The 21,103-nt window shown below is 40.7% G+C and overlaps 1 protein-coding gene across 2 annotated transcripts in view; it reads left to right on the plus strand.

The window, feature by feature from the left end:
- Nucleotides 1–19,042, plus strand: part of PIP4K2A (phosphatidylinositol-5-phosphate 4-kinase type 2 alpha) — a 164,689-nt gene extending 145,647 nt beyond the window's left edge. For both annotated transcript variants that reach the window (XM_045858015.1, XM_045858016.1), the window contains 4 exons: nt 3,525–3,638; nt 10,796–11,039; nt 14,473–14,576; nt 16,750–19,042. In XM_045858015.1, the coding sequence (XP_045713971.1) occupies nt 3,525–3,638; nt 10,796–11,039; nt 14,473–14,576; nt 16,750–16,830 (543 nt within the window). In that variant the 3' untranslated portion in view covers nt 16,831–19,042. The remainder of the gene's footprint in view (nt 1–3,524; nt 3,639–10,795; nt 11,040–14,472; nt 14,577–16,749) is intronic.
- The last annotated feature ends 2,061 nt before the right edge of the window (nt 19,043–21,103 follow it).

A 21,103-nucleotide genomic window follows, 5' to 3' on the forward strand; every position in this document is an offset into this window, starting at 1 on the left:
TTTAATGGTGTGTTTTCAATACAAATGTTGCTCATTATCAGAAAGATAACTTGAATTTTTTTTAAAAGTAAGCAGTAAGGTTTTTTGGAGGGTGAATCATCATCAGGTGACTTTGTCATCTAGTTCTTAACAGAAAAGCACAGCTGATTTAAACTTCTTTCTAAACAAAATGGTATATGCATGCTCAATCTTTAGTATCAGTTTTAGGTCCTTTTTGAATGCTTACTGAAATGATGATGACGATGATGGTGATAACAAATGCCACTCGCTATTTACATTTTTCACACAGGTTTTGGTCGAATTTTCAGAACAACCCTACCTTAGCCAAGTGACTAAGTGAGGCTTCCTGGGTTCCCATCTCAGCGTGAGAACTGGCTTACCAAGCTCTCCTTCCAGGCTGTGAGACCTTAGTTAAGTTTCATAATCTGTCTAAACTGTTTCCTTGTCTTGTAAAATGAGCTTAAGAACAGCTATGGTTCATTTACACAATGGAATACTACTCTGCTGTAAAAAAGAAAATTTTACCCTTTGTGACAGCATGGATGGACCTGGAGAACATTATGTTAAGTGAAATATTACAGTCAGAAAAAGATACACATGGAATCCAATGAACAAATTGAACTAACAAGCAAATAGGAACAGACTCATAGATGGAGAGCAGGCTAACAGTTTGGTGTGGGGAGTGGGGTGTTGGAGGGGTGGGGGGCTGGAGCAAAAAAGAAGAGAGAACTCATGGACACTGACAACAATGTGGTGATTGCAGCGGGGAGGGCTTGGGTGGAGGTGAAAGAGAGTAGTGGGGGGATAAATGGTAATGGAAAAAATGCAACAAAAAATAGATTTAAAATAAAAAATAATAGTCAAGGTTGCTACAAAGAGTGAGATGAAGCACTTAAGTAAATTGAAGCACATAAGTGCTTACTAGCACAAGACCACGGCTACTGTGGTGGCGGTGGTGGTGTTTTCCCCATTCTGCACCTAAGGCAACAGCCTGGAGGGGTCCAGAAACCCAGCCTTCGGCCTTCGTTCCTGGCAAATAGGATTGAAACCTCAGGATTTAGATCTCTAAACCCCTGGTGTTCTAAGCACTCTGCCATCCCACAGACACCGCGGGGAGGTGTTTTTAGACTAGTGTTAGATTCCTCTAGCAGTTGCCCTGCTAAGGATCTGCCTTTGCCTCTTGAGCCTTTTAATAATATAAGCCCTTAAGTCTTTTAACCAATCTAGTTGCTCTTTTTAAACCTGATCCAACTAAATAGTGCCTGTGAAATTCACAAGGAAGCTTAGTGATATGGTACAGGGTGTTCAGAGTTTTATGAGATAGGATTATGCTTTGCCTGTCACATGAGGCAATTCTGCGTGAACCTGAAGTGACATTCATCTTCATTATTGTGACTGCTATTACAAACACATATCTAAGGTGTCATTCACTGCCTTGTGTTTGGTCTGTCATCCCTGCCTTCAGGATTCTCACTCACACACAGACACAATGTCCCTCTCCCCTTCTTTTTTTACATATTTAAAACGAGTCATGGAGTTACGGCATACATCTTAATCCTTAACAACCCCCCCTTATACATACACACCCCAAAGCATAGAAAATACTCAAGGTGTCTACTTGGAGAATCACAGTTCTTCTCCATCTGTGCTTTTGTGGGTAAATCTGGCTTCAACTCCTTCTTCTAAGGCACTTCCAATTTTGTAGTTTGGGCAGGGTTTGTTGCCCCTTGAATAAGCTAAGCTTCAGATTCTTGTATTTTCTTCATGGTGAAACCTCATTATGTTTATAGCTCTAGTGGAAGAAGAACTAAGGATCTAGTGTGATTGACTCAAACATTTAACATCAATACGCTATCTTTACATTCAGAGTTTTCTTTTACATTTATCACTTTATTTTAAAGTTCTTAATGACAAACTTAGGGGGTTAGTCTGACAAGCCCCTGCAGTATTTGCAAAGTATAGATCAGTCTCCCCACCTTGCCAAGAACTGTATTATTTAGCTGTACATGTGATGTACTCATGCTGTCCTTTCCAACCGATTTGCTTTCCTGTCTTTCATACTAGATTACAAACTCACTTAAACTAAAAATGTTGACCTGTTCATTTTTGCATTCTTGTACATTATGGTCATTCAGTAACTGTTTATTGAATTGGACCTTTAGATTTCTGAGCTTCACTATACCTACTTTGTAAGGATAATTAAAATTTGGGGAGTAGTTATATAGAATTCAAAATTACAAAACTATTCAATTTTTTTAAATGTTAAGATGAGTAGCAAAGCTACCAATTTGGATTTACACAATATATGTGCATGTATGTGCAGGTACAGGTAGATGTGAATAGTTTACATGCATGTTTATACCTTATAAAATAGGGTAAAAGTGAGCAGTTCAGGTGTTTGAAAGGTGGTAGTTATGCCCAGCAGGTTTTCTTTTATTACTCTGGATAAGGGGGCAGGGGTATGGGGACCAGGAAGGAGAATACCCCTTCCTGGGTATTCTGTCCTTGGGTTTCTTTTTTCATTTAGTTCACACTTATGGAAAAGAGAATCATTTAGGCATCCATTAGTATACTAAGAAAGAGTATATTATGTTGGATTCTTTTCAACTGGAAGAAGTAAGCTAGGTTGGCTGAAAGGAGGGGGGAGGAGGTTTGAATGGTCTTAAACTCTCAGAATGCAGGTTGCACAAAGTTAAGTTGTGCACACTACTTTAAAATCATATGCCTATATTATCCTATAGTGCAAGCTAGAGCTTTTTTTCTGCTTGTGACCCATGTTTTGATAGTCTCCTATTATTTTGTGTTGGTTAATTTAAGTACAGTTTAGTTGACAGCTCACCACCCTCTTGTTTATTTGTAAATGGTAGAACATCTCATCTTAATATGTTTTAAGCTAAAAGAAGACGTTTTCCTTTGACATTGTACAAATGAAAACAGAATTGCCTTATTGGTGGGGTGGTGAGCAGGTAGGCTTGGGAGGGCAGGTGGCTAACTTCTGGCTTCATGTTTTCCCTGATTCAGAAATTAGATATGATTATGGGTGGTGCTTTTCTGAGACAAGATAACATGTTATTTGTAACATGACCCCAGCATAGCTTACCCAAAAAAGTATGGAGGATGTGGAGTTGGGTTGTACCAGTAAGAAAATTGAGGGTTCCTGATGATTCCAAGAATACAAATTCTATACTTAGAAGACTTCTAAGAAAGTGAATCTAAGAAAGCAGTCATGGTCATTCCTAAGAAAACCATGGAATCTCTTACAAAGCCTTAGGTGTGTGTCTCACCCTCCGTTCCTAGTGGGAATGCTGCCAGTGGTCGTAGCTCACTGGTGCCCCCTTGCGGTACTTGAGCCACTTCACATTTTTGACTTGGTAAGACCCCTGTAGTGAATGAGGCAAACTCAATTTCCAAGGAAAAAAAACTTAACCTCCAGGATTAGAGGCGTAGGTGTTCCCTAAATTTCATTCAAACTTCTTTCTCATTCTTTTCTCTTCTTTCTCATTCTCATTGTTACTTTGTTTTAGGCCAAAGAACTGCCAACTTTAAAGGATAATGATTTCATTAATGAGGGCCAAAAGATTTATATTGATGACAACAACAAAAAGGTGTTCCTGGAAAAACTGAAAAAGGATGTTGAGGTAAGAAAAATCAGTGTAATGGGCATTCCCCATTGTATAAATGTCAACATTGTTGGTTTTTAGGAGTTTTTTAAACCACCCATCTAAGTGTGCAACCAAGGCAAAAATATATATTGTACAATTATCAAAATCAGATATAAACAAGTGTAAATCATATGTGATATGGTTTGAAAAGGAAGTGTACTGGTTCAGCAGCTCTCTCCTTTAGGCAGCAAACAAAAGAAAGTGCCTGCTGTCTTCTGCTGGTATCTCCACCCTGGGGTCCCTGCATTCTTTGTTGGCGGGGACAGCCTGTGCTGCTGGGATAGCCTGGATGGAGTTAAATCCCATTCCGACTGACTGCCCACAGCCACCAGAGCTGGGGTGAAGGGGAATGACTGCACTCTGTCAGGCAGCAGAGCATTCCAAAAACAAATGTTTAGAAACTGTTCAAATTTGGAGTTTTCTTCATCAAAACCACGTATCAGTGCTAGTAAACACAGCCTTAGTTACTTCATGCTTAATATTTTCACCAACCTCCATGAAACTAGTGTCCTTAGGCCCAATCAGCCAGCCGAACACATCACAGGAATAGCACAAAGGCAGTTTGGACACCAGGATCGTGGGGGATGGTTGGGAAAAATAAAATACTATGCAGAAGTAGGCTTTAAGCCTATAATGAAGGAATTTTATTTTAAGTATTGTTTAAAGAATTAAAAATATATGTTTTCCTTTCCTTTTGTTTATTATAAAGACATTGCAGTCCTCCCATTGGACTTCCTTATATGATTCTTTTAGAAATAAGTTCAGGAAAAAAGTTATTTCGTTGAAATGGGCTATAAGACAGTTACTTCGTTTTTCTGAGCTGTTAACTTTTGTTCATGTGTATATACTTGTGTACTTTTTTTTCTGCTTTGAAATACAGTTCCCCTTATACTAGTACAGATTTGCTACTTAGATGCTCTGTGGAAAGATGTTCTTTTTCATGGCATTAAACAAAACCAGTTGAAAAGAGTGGAGCCGCAGAACGAATGTCGTGCATTCGATTACATTCCGCACGAGGGCAGAAGCAGCGTTACACTTTCCTTGTTAATCTTCTAACATCTCTTTTGTCGCAAGACACCCAGACTGACCAAGTTAGTTTATAATTATGTTAGGTCATAAATATTTTAATTTAAACATTTTACATTATTTTAGCCTACATGGTATATATGCTTCTTTTAGAACCTAAATACTGGCAATTTGTGAAAGATACAAGTGTCTACTTTTAAAAAGTAGACAAAAGTTTGTTTTCATCATATAACATTTTTTCTCCAGCCTTTCATTAATGAGCATTTATTTTTTCTCAATTGTCGGTGGTTATTAAAGTTCATATTAGTTAAGCATTTCCTCCTTACTTTGAGGTCAACTTGATCTAACTGATAACTAAGTATAGTAGGTAGACATACACTCTTGGATTTTTATTCATTAATCAGCAAATCTTTGATCCTGAGAATAATGTTGGTTTAGCAATTATATATGATAAAGAGCCCTTAGGGTTACCTGTGATCTGCCAAAAAATTGTCATCTTTTTTTCCTGTTGGCTGTATATCACTGTATGATACTTAGACTCCAGAAATAATGTAACTGAAGCGGTCCAGATTTACAGTTGAATTACATAAGGATCCTCTTAGTCCTTTTGTTGTCTCTAATACTGTCGTTGATTAGAGGATCTGGGTAGTTTAATCCCGTACATGTCTCTTATACTTAGCTGTTTTGTTGAAACGGAGACAGGGCATAAAGTATTCTTTCATTTTAAAAAATTCTCAGTGGTTGATAACAGTGTCTTTAGTTTTGAAATTCATGCTGAAGCATCATTAAATTTTTAAGCAGGTGATTATGGTGAAGTGGCTTGACATCTGATCTTGACAATGAAGCTAGAATTTAATCTAGCTTAGTTTTTTCATCAGGTCCATGCTTTCTGTTTTAGCTGACCAGCCTGTTAGTTTGAATATAGTTTTTTGGGGGCTGGGGGAGGAGTTTTTTGGTTTTTCACTTACTGCTTAAAGTAAAAGATGAGTATACTAAAGCTTAATAATCTAGTTTTGTAGAAAAAAAGAAAAGAATTGTCATTTGAGAATCTAGCATCTTTTTTCTGCTGTTGAAATCCTGTTCTATTCATATGCCATGAAAAGTAATTTCGTTCAGATAGCTTTGCACATAACTAAATATACATGAGCCTTTTTCTGCAAAAGAAAGTGCTCTGTGGAAAGTGAAAATTACTTTTATGTTGCAACCTGCTTGTTGTCAGCTCCAATGATGATGATGGAGCCAAAGCTAGTCTTTCCTCTCATTGGCACATACTGGGACCCAGATGTCACACAATGTAATGCAGTGCTCTCCCTCTGGTGTCTGGGGTTACCCCTATCACAGGGCTCTCAACTCTCACATTTATGACTCTATAACCTTGGCTGTGGGTGGGAGGGAGAAGGTAGCCACCAGTGATTACGGAGCATAGAGATCCTCAGTCCTTCCCATACAGTCATTATCTCGTTTCATTTCTATAACAACTCCTTGAGGGTGAGCACTATTATTATCCCAGTATATGGATGAGAAAACAGAGTCCAGAGACTATGTAATTCACTGAAAGACACACAGCTACTAAATTCAGTCTTGGATTTGAGGCCATCAGAGGCCACACTCCAAAATTTCTCTCATATAAAATGCAAATTAAAAATGTTTATGGGCACAGTTCAGACTTTGTTTTCTGATAAATGCTCCAGAGGAGAATTTAACAAGTGATAAAATATAACTCTTAAATAAGGCTGGTTGGAATTTTAATTCTGTGTCACAGATGTGTTGGGGTAATCCAATAGAGCAAATGTGGTAATTAAGTTAGCAAATAAAGTGAATTTAAATCTGTTGTAAAGGAGAATTTATTAATGGTTCTTTTGCTACATAGTTTTCTAGAAGAGTTTGTGACAGGGCTCATAAAGATCTTGAGGAAGATACTAGCTCAAAGACGTGGCAGGAATTAATTACGAAGGAATCAGATTAGATGGGATATTCTGAGGGGAAAAGAGGCTGTCCAAGATCTTTACATGATCATTAAGAAACTGGAAAAGAGGAAAAGCAGGGGACCTAAAGATTATAAAGATTTAAAAATCTTCATGAGTTGAAATCATATGTATTTTAAAAAAAATCAATAAATTTGAGGCCAGAGCTGAAAGGGATGAACAAATGTGTATTAAGTTTCTAATGCTGGAGGCAGACCCTAGTAGTGGGGCCCTTGACCCCTTTCTGTCCTCTCAAACTGTCACCTTCTGCTCCACAGCAGCTTTTGGTACTGAAAAGGATTTTTTTCTAATAAGAATTTTGTATTTATTGCTACATTTCATTTTACTCTACTTCAGAAGATATTTAAAATAAAATTAGTGAAGATAAGAGCTAGTGAATCAATGGGCACTTCCACATGTTAGCCGACCTAACTTGTGGTTTAAATTGCATACTTGATGGACAAAAAAAGGCCTTCTACCATAATGATAACAACACGGACAGTTATAACAACAGCTTCCATTGTTGCGTGTTCCATTGTCTCAACTACATTACCGATTTGTAACCCTTTCCACACCCCTGTGAGTTGCATGGTATTGTCCTGTTGTAGAGTTAAAATAACTGAGACTCCAAGAGGTGGATTCATTATCAAGGCACAGAGAGAAATAAGATTTAATCTCCTGACTCCAAAATCTATACTCTTTGTTTTTATTTTTAAGAATACCTGATACTATAATTAAAGAAGAATAAATGAGTCATCTTTTTCAGCAAAACCTATACTCCGAAGCCCTTTGCTTTACCCTTTCTATCTCAGGCTCACAGACTTGAAAACTTACATAATACCCATTTAGGCCTGCAGTTGGTTTCCTTGATCATCTTGGGAATACCAGAACAGCTTCTTACCTAGAAATGCATTTTTCATTTTACTGATGGCTTAGTGGGCAGTGCTGGGAACTAACTTCACTTATGAATACAACTGTTTCCTTACTGGATGAGGAGCCTAAGCAGCAGTCTGACCCCAGATGGGAGGCCCAGGAAAGGAGCTCAGGACCTACCTGACCTTTTGAGCAGCACAGATGCAGAGGGCAGGTGTGAGCCTGGAGACCTCCCCACTTAGTGCAGCCGTCCAGCCCCCACTTGGCATCCCGTCCCTGTCCAACCCTTGGCAGGTTAATTACAGGGAGCCCCTTACTTTTGTACATAAAGCACACTTGAAAGTGTATTTGAAAGTCAGCTGTCTGAATGTCAAGCAGTGGACGTGCATGTTAAACAGCAGTTCCATTCTACAGAGCACAGATAAATTGTAAATGGTCTACTTTTGCTTCTGATAGGCACTGCCACTTAGAGTCTCAAAGATTTTTCTGTTGTTGCTTTGTTCTTTGTTTTTATTTGGTTGGCATGGTTATTTCGTGGAGAAAGGGGTTAGAAATTTGGGAGAGTTAAGGAGGACAAGGGAAAAAGAAGCAGACATCTCATTCACTTGTTCAATAAATATTGAGTACCTATCGTCACTTCCTGAGACTCAGAAGTGCTGTGAGGGAGGAACAGGCAGAGCCCCTGCCCTCATGGGGCTGCCGTGTTGGAGAAAAACCGAAATTATTCAAGTAATCTAACAAGGTGAATGTGCAGCTAAGTCACATCACTGGGGGAAAGCATGCAGTGCTGTACATGCTCAAGATTTGGGATGTGGCCTAGGCAGGATCAGCAAAGGCTTCCTGAGCAAGTGCCCTCATCCTGTAACTGAGATCTGAAGGATTAGTGGGAGGTGACTGGGGGCAGGTGAGAACAGGGTTCAAGATGGCCCAAGAGGTGATAGGGCCAAACTAGCCAGGTCCCCTGGGCCATGTTAGGGTTGGTATCTGTCTTGTGAGAAATGAAACATCATTAAAAGGTTTCAGGCAGGGCACAACAAGATCAAATTTGCATTTTGAAAAGCTGTTCCCTTTCCAGAAGGCTGGAGGGGGATGTTAGGGCAGCATCCAGTCTTTCCTACTTCCCAGGGACCTTCCAAGGGCCCAGAGGAGCAGAGATGGGGAGAAGGGGACCTTTGCGTTGCCACCATACAAGCTGAGCAAGACCCAGCCTGGCTACAACACCGCCCCGCCCCCCCGCCACCACCACCCTGCACCCATGGCACACACATGGACCCTGGGTGGAGATGTTGTCACCTATCAATTGATGTGCCTGCAGGTATGCCTGGACGTCTGGAGGCAGTGGGGGTGGTGGAGGGAGTAGAAGCAGGCCAGAGAAAGACCCTGATAAAGGGATTGGGGCAGGCATTGTGCTAGGTGTGGTAGGGGCAATGGATGAGACAAGGAAGGCACTGACCCTGTTGTCTTGGAGCCCAGGGGCTGAGCTCAGGCACAGCCATAGCCTCCTGGGAGCCTTGAACAACAGATGGGGCAAAAGCAGGGCCGGTAGTGAGCGTCCTGCCCTTTGTAACTCCAGAGCATTAGAGGATATGGCTGCATTTCTAAACACTGGCAACAGTGTCTTTTGTTCCCAAAACACAAGCTGTACTGAAGGACGGAAAGCAGGTTCCATGATTAAATTGGTATGAGACATGCTGCTGGTTGAGAACCCTCTCAAAAATCCACAGTACTTACTAATGTGGGGAGATCCTCCTCAGAAACCATTAGATTTGTTTAACTCATCATTTCCCTACCAGTGCTGTAAAAAACAAGATTTGGGAAAAGCTGCCTGAATGCAGCTTCCAGAGACAGCAAATGTAGTATAAAGGGCATGAGCTTTGAACATGGGATCCCAAATCAACTCCTTCTTAGCTTTGATCCTTGGGCAAGTTCTTTTAATTTGTCTGAGCCTATCTGCTGTCTCTCATGGGGATCGAATGCCTGCCTCGTGCCAGGCCAACTGTCTTTGTACCCATAGCTCTTAGTTCTCTTCCAAATCGTGGGCCCATGGGGAGCGGAATGAGTAACTGAGTTGGTGCCTGACTGGGTGTCTGACTCTGTGTTAGTAAAGGAAGCACTTTATGGCACTGTTATTCTCTTGAGATGCTGCAGGTCATCTGCACAAACATGTTCCTGGCCAGGTGCTCCCTGAAACCCAGCAGCTGCCAGAATGATATGGGAGGATGAGCAGTCTCTGACCACTTGTAGGGAAGGCTGGCCAAGGGAAGTGGGAGTGGCCAGTTGGTTTTGAGATGACTTTGATGGTGGGGTTTGAGGAAAGCCAGAGGAGGAGCAATGGCTCAGAAAACTTGAGAATGACTCAAAGCTTGAGAATGAGTCCTCTGTTGTTGTTGTTGTTGTTGTTGTTGTGTGTTTTAATAGAATCAGTAGCACCTATAGTTTCTGGAAGTCATGTTTCTGGGTACATCTACTAAAAAAGAAGAAAAGAAAAATTATGACATGAAAAGTCAAAAAAGAACTTGGGAGGCAGGAGTAGTCAAACCCCAGAGCTGGGTCTTGCCCCACAGTACTTCCTAGCTGTGGCTGGAAGAGGAGAGAGAGGGAACAGGAACCTGGGTCTGCGCTGCCTCATGGAGAGTGAACCGCCAGCAGCGTCTCTGGTCTCCCTGCTCACATCAGAAAGAGACCCACCAGAGCAGGACAGAAGGACTGTGTTACCCACCAGAGTGTTGACACAGGCCTTTGCTGGTTGATTGGGACATTTGGGCTTGTACTTATTTGTGATGGACAGCATAATGTTCTCAGTGGAATATGCTGAATTACAAAGTGCTTTCACAAACTGTTCTGAGACACTCTGTTGGAAACTACTTGGGAGGTCCCTGGTTTTTCCCATTAGCCATGTTAATTGTTGGGAGAAATATTCTCTTCGCTCCTTCAGTGTCTTTTTTTGCCAGTCATGCTCTCTGCTCTTCAGCATAATCCAATCTAGATGTGATAAATGCATGCCTCTCAGCATTCAGTGTGGCGTTTCTGGGAGAATAACACCAGCTCTGAGCCAGCTGAAGTGTGAGGCCACATTTTTGGCCTGGAGAAACTGCCTGGGACTTTGAGCGCACATGAAGAAGGCTCCTGGCCGCCTCAAGGAGATCCTCCTCTCCATTCTCCCATTCCTTCACTCACTGCTTCCCCCATATACATTTTTCTGAGCTTGTTTTCTTTAAATCTAGGGTTTTGTTTAAGGCATAACTGACCCTGTTCCCTCCTACCCTCCAGTTTCTTGCCCAGTTAAAGCTCATGGACTATAGCCTGCTTGTGGGAATCCACGACGTGGAGAGAGCTGAACAGGAAGAGGTGGAGTGTGAAGAGAATGACGGGGAAGAGGAGGGGGAAAGCGATGGTGCCCACCCCGTTGGAACTCCTCCAGACAGTCCTGGAAACACGCTAAACAGCTCCCCACCCTTGGCTCCAGGGGAGTTCGATCCAAACATTGATGTTTATGGAATTAAGTGCCATGAAAGTAAGCTCAGTTACTATCAACTCTTTTTACCTGTGAAGTGGTTTAACTTGCGAAATATCTACCAGTAATTATAACCCCAGTTAAAACTTATGCTGCCCTGCAAACTTTGTTCTCCAGAGTCCCAATAAATTGATTTGGGGATAAGAGTATGTTAAAGGTAACTTAATCTCTTTTTAAAAAGTATAATGTGGTGAGGTCCTTGAATTTCACAATATTAAGGGAATAGAGTAAGACCACAAAATGTGTTACATATATAACACATACACATGAACTTAAATATAGATAACATGTATATGTTTTAAAATATTTTTATTCTGAACTCTCTCTCTCTTTTATGTGAATCTAAAGTGTCACAAATGTCTGCTGAGCTAGGTACATACATAGTCCACTCTGAACCTCGTGTGGACATTCTGTAGGGCAGGCATCTCATCTCGTGTGACCCTTTCCTTCTCAGAAGTTCTGAAGCTGCCCAGGGTGTTGGATGAGAATCTGGGATTTGCTGCTGTGTCTGCCCTCTGTTCCCCACACCCCATTAAGGGGCCTGTGGCCCACTTTAGAGTGGGTTCAATCTTAATTTTCAGTACCAGTGAAATTGCATATTTGAAGAAATATTACATCCTACCATAACTACATATACATAAAAAACAATATTCTAGAGATATAAAAGCAGACCTCTTTTTGCATAATAAAAGTTATGATTCATCATTTTTTTAAAGAAAATCTCATATAGCATAACAGCCAAGTGAGTTTGAGTTGTATCTTTATTTTGCTCACCAAAATTGTTTCCTTAACAGAGAAATTAGGTACAGTCAAATTTACTTTTCTTATTCTTCTAAATGAAACAGCATCATATCTGTGAAAATACGTAGAAGATAGAAATCATGCTACATACCTTTATCCAGTTCTGATACTAGTGCCAATGAGAATTAGTAACTAGCACCTAATTAGGAATTAGCATCTAATGGTAGAAAAGAAGTAAGTAAGTATAATTGCTTCTACTTGTTCTATAGAGTATTTTACTTTATTTTATTTTTTAATATATTTTATTGATTATGCTATTATAGTTGTCCCATTACCCTCCTTCATTCCTCTCCACCCTGCACAGCCTCTCCCACCCACATTCCCCGCCTTTAGTTCATGTCCATGTATCATAAGTTTTTTAGCTTCTACATTTCCCATACTATTCTTACCCTCCCCCGTCTATTTTCTACCTACCATCTATGCTACTTATTCTCTGCACCTTTTCCCCCTCTCTCCCCTTCCCACTCCCCTGTTTCTAACCCTCCATGTGATCTCCATTTCTGTGGTTCTGTTCCTGTTCTAGTTGATTGCTTAGTTTGTTTTTGTTTTTGTTTTAGGTGTGGTTGTTCATAATTGTGAGTTTGCTGTCATTTTACTATACATGTTTTTTATCTTCTTTTTCTTAGATAAGTCCCTTTAACATTTCATAAAATAAAGGCTTGGTGATGATGCAACTCCTTTAACTTGACCTTACCTGGGAACCACTTTATCTGCCCTTCCATGCTAAATGAAAGCTTTGCTGGGTAGAGCCATCTGGGATGTAGGTCCTTGCCTTTCATGACTTGGAATACTTCTTTCCAGCCTCTTCTTGCCTGCAAGGTCTCTTTTGAGAAATCTGCTAACAGTCTGATGGGAACTCCTTTGTAGGTTACTGTCCCCTTCTCTCTTGGCTGCTTTTAAGATTCTCTCCTTATCTTTAATCTTGGCTAATAATGTCATTATGATGTGCCTTGGTGTCTTCCTCCTTGAGTCCAACTTCTTTGGGACTCTCTGAACTTCCTGGACTTCCTGGAAGTCTCTTTCCTTTGCCAGATTGGGGAAGTTCTCCTTTATTATTTGTTCAAACAACTTTTCCACTTGTTGCTCTTCCTCTTCTGGTACCCCTATAATTCAGATGTTGGAATGTTTAAAGATGTCCTGGAAGTTCCTAAGCTTCTCCTCATTTTTTTTTTGAATTCTTAATCTGTTCTTTTCTGTTTGGTTGTTTCTTTCCTCCTTCTGGTCCATTCTATTGATTTGAGTCCTAGTTTCCTTTCCATCACTATTGGTTCCCTGTGCATTTTCCTTCATTTCTCTTATCATAGTTTTCCTTTTTTCATCTAATTTGAGACCAGATTCAACCAATTCTGTGAGCATCCTGATCACCAGTGCTTTGAACTGTGCATATGATAGGTTGGCTATCTCTTGGTCACTTAAAAGTATTGGCTCTGGGGCTTTGATTTGTACTTCCATTTGAGCCTTTTTTTTTTTTTTTTTAAATCTGGTCACGCCTGTTACGTAGCCAGGGACAGAGCCTTAGGTGTTCTCCAGGGTGGGGCAACCCAGTAGCTGGGTTGTGACGTTGTATGTGGGGGCGGGGTCCGAGAGGAAACAATGGCGTCTGCTCCACTCTGTCAGATTCCAGTCCCTTCCACCACTTCCCCCAAGCTAACTGGGCCTTTCAGGTGCTAATTCCCATGTGGGTGGGCTTGTGTACATTCTAAGACCCCATGGGTCTCTCCAATGAACTCTCTTGTGAGGCTGGGAGTCTCTCCCTGCACCTCAACCCCCACAGGTGTTTTCAATCAGTGTCCCAAGGCTCTGTTTCCTGGCACTGGGACCCTGGGTTACGTGGTCTGTCTCACTGCCCAATTTCTCCTGGTTTATCTGCGCACGAATGTGGCCTGGACAGCCAGGCGCCTTGTACGCAGTGCGTTTCTTCCCAGTCGCTGCTTTGCTGGGTCTGCCAGCCACCTGTGCACCCAGGGTCCACCTGCTGTGGTCTCGCGCTCAGGATGCCTTATGCCCCCGGGATGCGTTACACGTCCGGTGCCACCACTTTTTGTGCTGCAACCCCTCTCAGTCCACCTGCCCGACTCTGCCCCTCCCACCGGCCTGGATAAATGTGCATATTTTAACCCTTTGGTTGTCCAACTTCCATACAGTTCAATTTTCTGTCAGATCTGGTTGTTATCTTGTTTCTAAATTGTTGCTGACCTTACTTTGGTTGTGTGAGGAGGCACAGTGTGTCTACCTATGCCTCCATCTTGGCCAGAAGTCCTTATATAGTATTTTAAAAATAGAATGTTTCTTAATACCAAAGCAATATACAGTCATTAAAGAAAATTCAGATTAACAAAAAAATAGAAACATTCAATCTCACCTTTAGCCTTCCACTGTTAAAATCCTAGGATTATGTTGTTATTTTTTACTTTTTTAAATTGATAGGGAATTGGGTGCAGTTAGGCTGTTTAATAGGGGTATGCAGGAGTTACAGGGACTCTGTGAAAGCCTCTGTTGCCTTTTTGCATGGGCTTCTTCAGTCTCCACCCTATTGAACTCCTCTCCCTCTAGCACTTCCTCCTCCCTCAGCAGCTCATGCCCTTCCAGGTGTTACCATTTGTGCCCCAACTTTGCTCTCATTCCTTTACAGATGCACCTAGAAAAGAGGTGTACTTCATGGCAATTATCGACATTCTGACTCATTATGATGCAAAAAAGAAAGCTGCCCACGCTGCAAAAACTGTTAAGCATGGCGTAAGTATCTTTCTTTTGTTTCCTTCTCTGTTCCTGGGCCCTTGAGTCCTCCACGCTGCTCCTTTCTACTGTGAGGCTCAAAGTCCTTCAGTAGTTCTTGTTTCCTACAGGGGGTCTGAGTGCAAGATTCAGAGCCAGCAAATGCCCATGCTGATGCTTCTCTCCTCGGCTGCCTAGGCTTTTAGCAAGTCACCTAAACTTAGCTGTGATTCTTCCCTTTACATACCAGGGATATTCACGGACACATGCATCACTAGAATGTTATGCAAATTCTTTTCTGTTTGAAGAATGTCTCAGAGATAAAAGGGTTGAAGGTAGTTAAGTGTTTAAATATATAATGTTCAGAACTGAAGCACTATTCTTTGCTTCAGACACTTCCAAAATAGGCAGTATTATATATATGTATATATGTGTTTGAATATGTGTGTGTTTGTGTATATGTATATATATACACAATATGTATATGTATATGTTTGTGTATATGTATATATATACACTATATATATATATATATTCCTACAGCGAATTGTATTTTTTATATTACAGAAATCTTTCTAGTGCAAGGTCAAAATTTAATCATCTGAATTCCTTACCTTTGTTGTGCTTGCTCAGAATGATCACTATTCCAGGCATATGGTGATTTGTTTAATCCCCATGACAAGCCTAGGAGGGGTACTAGTGTAACCCTGTTTATCAGTTGAAGAAACTGAGGACAAGAGCTGAAGTGGAAACTTGCCAAGATCACATGACTAGGAAGTGGCAGAGATGGGACTGCTCCACAGGACCTAGCCCAGCCCCTGCTCTGTGCTAGTCCCAGCCCCCTGCCCCACCAGTGAACCCTACTGCCTGGTCATACCTCACAAGTTGTTGGTATCCATTATGCTCTTACAGATCCACCAGGCGCACTAAATATGATCTGGGTTGGGAACCCTATTTCACCTTTCCCTGTGTGAGCTTGAAAAAACATGTTGGAGCTCCAGTTCCCCCAACTGATAAAGGGGGTCCTAACATCTTGCTGTTTGGTTTTTGTTGGGGGCATACATGAGATGAACAGCCTGAACATTGGGGAGTGTTCTGTATTTGTTCCCATCACTCCTCAAATCTGCTGTAATATTCAATTCCACATGGAATTAGAAATATACCACAGCAAGCATGGCTCCATTTTCACCTCCCCTGTAAGTCACCAGCTCAAACCTATAATATACCACATGGCCTGAAATTGTGTGCAGTTGCAAGAGTGAAACATTTCTGTCAGTAAACGAATGATCTGTTGAGCTGGCTGGGAACCATTCCCTGCCTTCAAGGTTAGGGCTGTGGCAATACCGAGACCCAGGCCAGATGTGGAAATGACGCTCCCCATTGTGTATGGGTATCTAAAAATAGCACCTGGTGACTTAGTAAAACTGTTCTTCCCCTTTGCAGCTCAGGAAACTGGACAGTAAGTACCTTGGGTCTGCTTGCCTCTTGAAATAAAAAACTCTCCACCCAGCCATTGCAAGGGGCCCAGCATCCTTGCTCCAAGCAGGTCTCTGTGAAGGGGAACAATGGCATCCCTGTGCCATGTGCTTGAGGAAAGCCAGCCCCTGCTCCCTGGGAGAGATGCGGACAGCAGTGCTGTACCTCTCCTGGTCATAGTGCTGGGAAGGAGCCAGGGCAGCTGACATAGAAGCTACTGTTGCTGCTGCCACTCTTGTTTTAGAGCACTCAACTGCTCACAGTCTTCCAGAAAAAGAACACAATCCTTACATCATTGTCATCAGAGTTTTCCTTAAGCTATGTGTTGATGTTTGCGTCATTATCAAGGTATCTACAATCTGCTGTGTCAAAAAACAAAAGTATTGTCCCTATGGCTTATGAATGTAGGCCACACAGATTCCACTGTTTGGCAGAAACACCCCAAACATGACTAGTTTGATTTTTTTTTTAAATCACAGCAGTCATAGTGTATGTGATAATAGCATCTGTTGTTCCTGCCACTCTGCCTCATTTTCACACACAGATTCCTAACAACCTTGATTATTTAGACACTATCGAAGATATTTTGAGTTTTGTTTTAAGAGCAGAGCCTACACAGATTTGAAAATTATTAGCTTTATAGTAAGCTGCAATCAGAAATTGCCATAGATACTGAGTAGTAATTATATCAATATTCCTCTTCTTTAAAACTACCCAGGCTGGTGCAGAGATCTCGACCGTGAACCCAGAACAGTATTCAAAGCGCTTCTTGGACTTTATTGGCCACATCTTGACGTAACCTCCTGCACAGTCTCAGATGGACATGAGCATGGGAAGGACAGAGGTGACTTCAGTGTATAAAAGATGAAAACCAAACTCAGTGAAGCACACCACCTCGTTTACATCTTAGGCCAAGATGACTGATTTGGGGGCTACTCGCTTTAACAGCTACCTGATATTTCCCAGCATCATTCTAGCTATTTCTGACGTGTGTGTGTGTGTGTGTGTGTTGTGTGTGTGTTGTGTGTGTGTTGTGTGTGTATATCTTCAAAATTAATTAATTAATGAAAACCGATCAGCTTCAATCAGAGTGTGTTTGGGCAACCACCCTCTGATTCCAGCTGTGGACGAGTGAATGAATGAATGAATGAATGAGCCTATGCGGGGGGAGGGGAAAAGGAAATGCATGTCAGACCAACCATGTTGGCATCACACGATAAACTGTAGATCAGTTTACTTTTTGGAGTTGAAATATGTGAGACAGTATTCATAATAATAATGAAGATAATAATAATGATGATAATAATAATGATGGTGATTAAAAGAAAAAACTTAACCATGAATGTTACACTCCTACCACGCACGCTGACACTCCTTAATAGTTGCACCCCAAGCCTCTGGCACTGGACAGAGGAGTGCTGGCATCTCCTGCGGGTCCTGGTTCAGGGTTCTGCTCCACACGGTGTCAGGACTTCTGATGTCCCAGGACAAATGCCCCTCCTCCAGCAAGAAGCTGATGCCCCTAGTGATTCTATTTGTACATTTTCACCTCAGTAAATACATCCAGGAAAACTGCTTACTTCCCTTTTCTTGCCTGGAGCTTCTTTACTGTTACACTTATTTTGCAACATAAGAATTAATGCTACAAAATAAAAATAAAGCTTACCTGAAAAGTGCATAGTTTGGGGCAATGGTATCTACATCTCCCGTGGTGGGAAGGTGAGCAAAGCATTAGAACACTCAATTCTCCTGTTCTGATTACAAATCTGAATTATAAGATGTTTATGTTTGACCATTGTTTAAACAGTGGTATTTCGTTATGAATTATCCCTTTAACTGAAACCCTCGATATTACTGTTTACATTATTAGGAAAACAGGGATATTTTTGAATCTAAAAATTTAATGTACAGCATGTGATTTTTGAAGTTTACATGTAAAGTCATTTTACAGTGTAGGTGAATTAATGTTTGTCATATTTTGAAGTGTAACCTGCAGTCATATTTTGGGGTGAATGTTTTATTCAAAGTACATGGTAGGCAGTCTTTCACAATTAAAGGAAAAGAATTGTTTTTGTTTCTTCCAAATGTACATTTATGAACCTAATGATTTTTTTAATGCTTAACCCAAATCTGGTTATGTAAGTTCATTGCCCTAAACTGTGCTGATGTGTTTAATCAAGTTATAAATTTCCAACATCAATCATGTATTTACCAACTTTCCAGCATTTTCTGAAAGGCGTCAAGCTTAAAACATTAGACTTGCTTAGAATAGGTTATCAACTTACACACTGTGCTAAAGCTGTGCCTTTGAAATTCCTTGTTTAAAACATGAGATGATTTTTGTAGGCAGTTTCAGAAAAGACAAAAAAATACACCCTTCAATAATTACTTATAACTCAACCAATACCCCCTGCCATACTGCCTCTTTCAATGACTTTACTTCAGGGCTTGCCAAGACTGTAATTGTGCCCAGTGTATGTAGGTTTACTCCAGAAAACACAAGGGAATAGCAAATCGGTGACTTTGGAACCCTGCAGCAACACCATCCTACTGCTACCTACTGACTTCATGTAGATCTGTTATCCTTAGCAGATGATGTTAACACCACTATGTCATGGTCGTCCAAATATGTGTTTCATGCATTTAAATTAATTGAGACTGGGACTCAGTTTCCCACCCACCTCCAACCTCCACTATTCATTCTGGAATCCAGTCACTTTCAGTGTTCTGAAGTTATCCTGTAGTTTCTTTGACCCAAGACTACAAAAGTGAGACCCTGAAGTAAGGTTAAGATACACTCACATTATTTGAGCAACTATTTCCTTTATGGCCAATCTGTGTATGCTTTTAGAAGTTTACAAAATGCTTTATTTTTGTCTGTAACAGTCTCATTCATTTCTATTGATAAACTGTTTGGACAGAGTGAGGAAGTTTGCCTTGTATCTCCTAGTGCTAACAATACACTCCAGTCATGAGCCAGGCTTTACAAAATAAAGCACTTTGATGACTTACAAGGTGGATTCTTTGTTCTTTCTTAATTGTGTTTCTCTCTGTTGCAAACAAGTGTTAAATACTCAGTACTGAGGTTATCTTTAGCTGATCCTGGAAGAAATAAAGGAGAAACTGAATCTTACTAACTACAACTTTGCCTTCAAGCTATAAACTATTTTATTAATGAATAATAGAAACTTCCAGGACAAAATTGACTTACTACAAGATGCACCGGCATAGAAAAGAAATCTTTTCAATGAATACCCTATAAAGTATATTATTTTACTTTTAATTTTTGAGTTCTGTGTCAGCAGTTTTCGAAACTTTATTGGGTACCGTTGATGGATTAAGGCTTTTTCTTTTTAATAGTTGTCACCGTTGCCAGCTTAGCAAACACAGTAGTTCATCTGTAGCACTTGTTTTGCAAATGTGTGTAAGTTCTAATGCAATTGCTCTATGAGGAAATGACTTGGGCGTAATGCACTTTTCCCATTGTGTGCCTTTTGGTTCACAAGGCACATTAGATGAACACTCAAAACTGCACCCACCTGCACTGTGCTGCATAGAAAGACACACATCCCTCAGACATTACCAGCTACCTCAGTTCAGCACCTTAGGAGTCCCAGTGGTTCAGATCTGGAATTACAGCTTTCCGTCTGACTTCAAATCACTCTCCTGCCTACACATCACAATAACCCAAGAGCCGAAGCACTTCCGGCTCCCGTTGCCACAGGTGCCCCTCAGTTGTTTTTCAGGATAACTTGTCACATTTACTGTGGTATTTGCGTATTTCCTGACCATTTAGCATGTTTAAAACTGCTACTGCTTTTGTTAGGTTCCTATGTTTTTAATATATCACTGATAAAATGTTGGGGTATTGTGCCTCTAGTTCTATTATTCCTGTGAGCTCTGGTTTTTTTGTGTGTAATTTTGCACAGAGCGGTGATTTTTGAGAACACATGTCTCATTACAGCAGTACTGACTATGGTAAGCAGGGGCTTTAATTTAGTTTTCTTTGTGGACAGTTGGAATGTAGACATTCATTTTCATTTCGGTTATTTCATTTCCTGGATTGAAGTCATATTAGTCCCAGGAAATTGGTTACTCCTAATTCATAGAAGGACAAAAGTTGGTCTGAAGCAATAATTCTTAGTGCAACACTTTTGGAAATAGTAGTTAAGAGTTAAATGCAAGAGATTGGGAACTATATATAATGAAGTAGAAATGTACAATGTTTAAATGTACATAATGAAGTGTGGCAGTGAAGAGAAGGCAACCTCAATAGGTGGAACATGGAGTTCAACTGTGGAGTTCTTACATCAGTGGATTCTGAAGGTCCCCAGCACCACTGCACATGGCCGTCCTGGGCATTTTAAATTAGCACACCCACTGGGATGGATATAATAAGAAAAACAGATAATTGCAAGTGTTGGTGAAAATGTGGAGTAGTTAAAACCCTCAAACACTTTGTGGAAGTGTAAAATACTGCAGCCTTTGGAAAAGTCTGGCAGCTCCTCAAATGGTTACACATGACTCAGGAATGGTTACACATGACTCAAATGGTTACCATGACTTAGGAATCCCACTTATAGGTGTATATCCAAGACAGGGCTGCATTCTTGGAAGCCCTAGGAGAATCTATTTCCTGCCTTTTCCAGAGTTTAGAGTCTGCCTGCATTGTGGGCTTTTGACTCCTTTCATCTTCAAAGACTGCATGTAGCACCTTCAAATCTCTCTCTCTCTCCCTCTCCCTCCTTCTCTCCGACTCTGCTTGTGTCATCACGTCTCTATAGCTAGTGGTCTATTTTGTACATTTTTTTCCAAAGAACCAGAATTTGGATAAATAGATTTGATCTGCTATTTTTCTGTTTGCAGTCTTATCCATCTCTGCATTTATCTTTGTTACATTTTTGAGCTTTCTTTTGGTATATTTTATTGGGGTTTTTTTTCTAGATTGAATTGGGAATCTAAAGCATTTGTGTTCCTTTTTAATTTTACTTGATATAGGTGTGTAGGGCTATGTTTTTTTTCTGAGTATTGCTTCTTATACATAGAAGTAATATGCTCTTGATATATAGCCT

Source organism: Phyllostomus hastatus, unplaced genomic scaffold (assembly GCF_019186645.2).
Source record: "Phyllostomus hastatus isolate PE091 unplaced genomic scaffold, TTU_PhHast_1.1 phas_scaffold_1674, whole genome shotgun sequence".
NCBI classification, from domain to species: domain Eukaryota; kingdom Metazoa; phylum Chordata; class Mammalia; order Chiroptera; family Phyllostomidae; genus Phyllostomus; species Phyllostomus hastatus.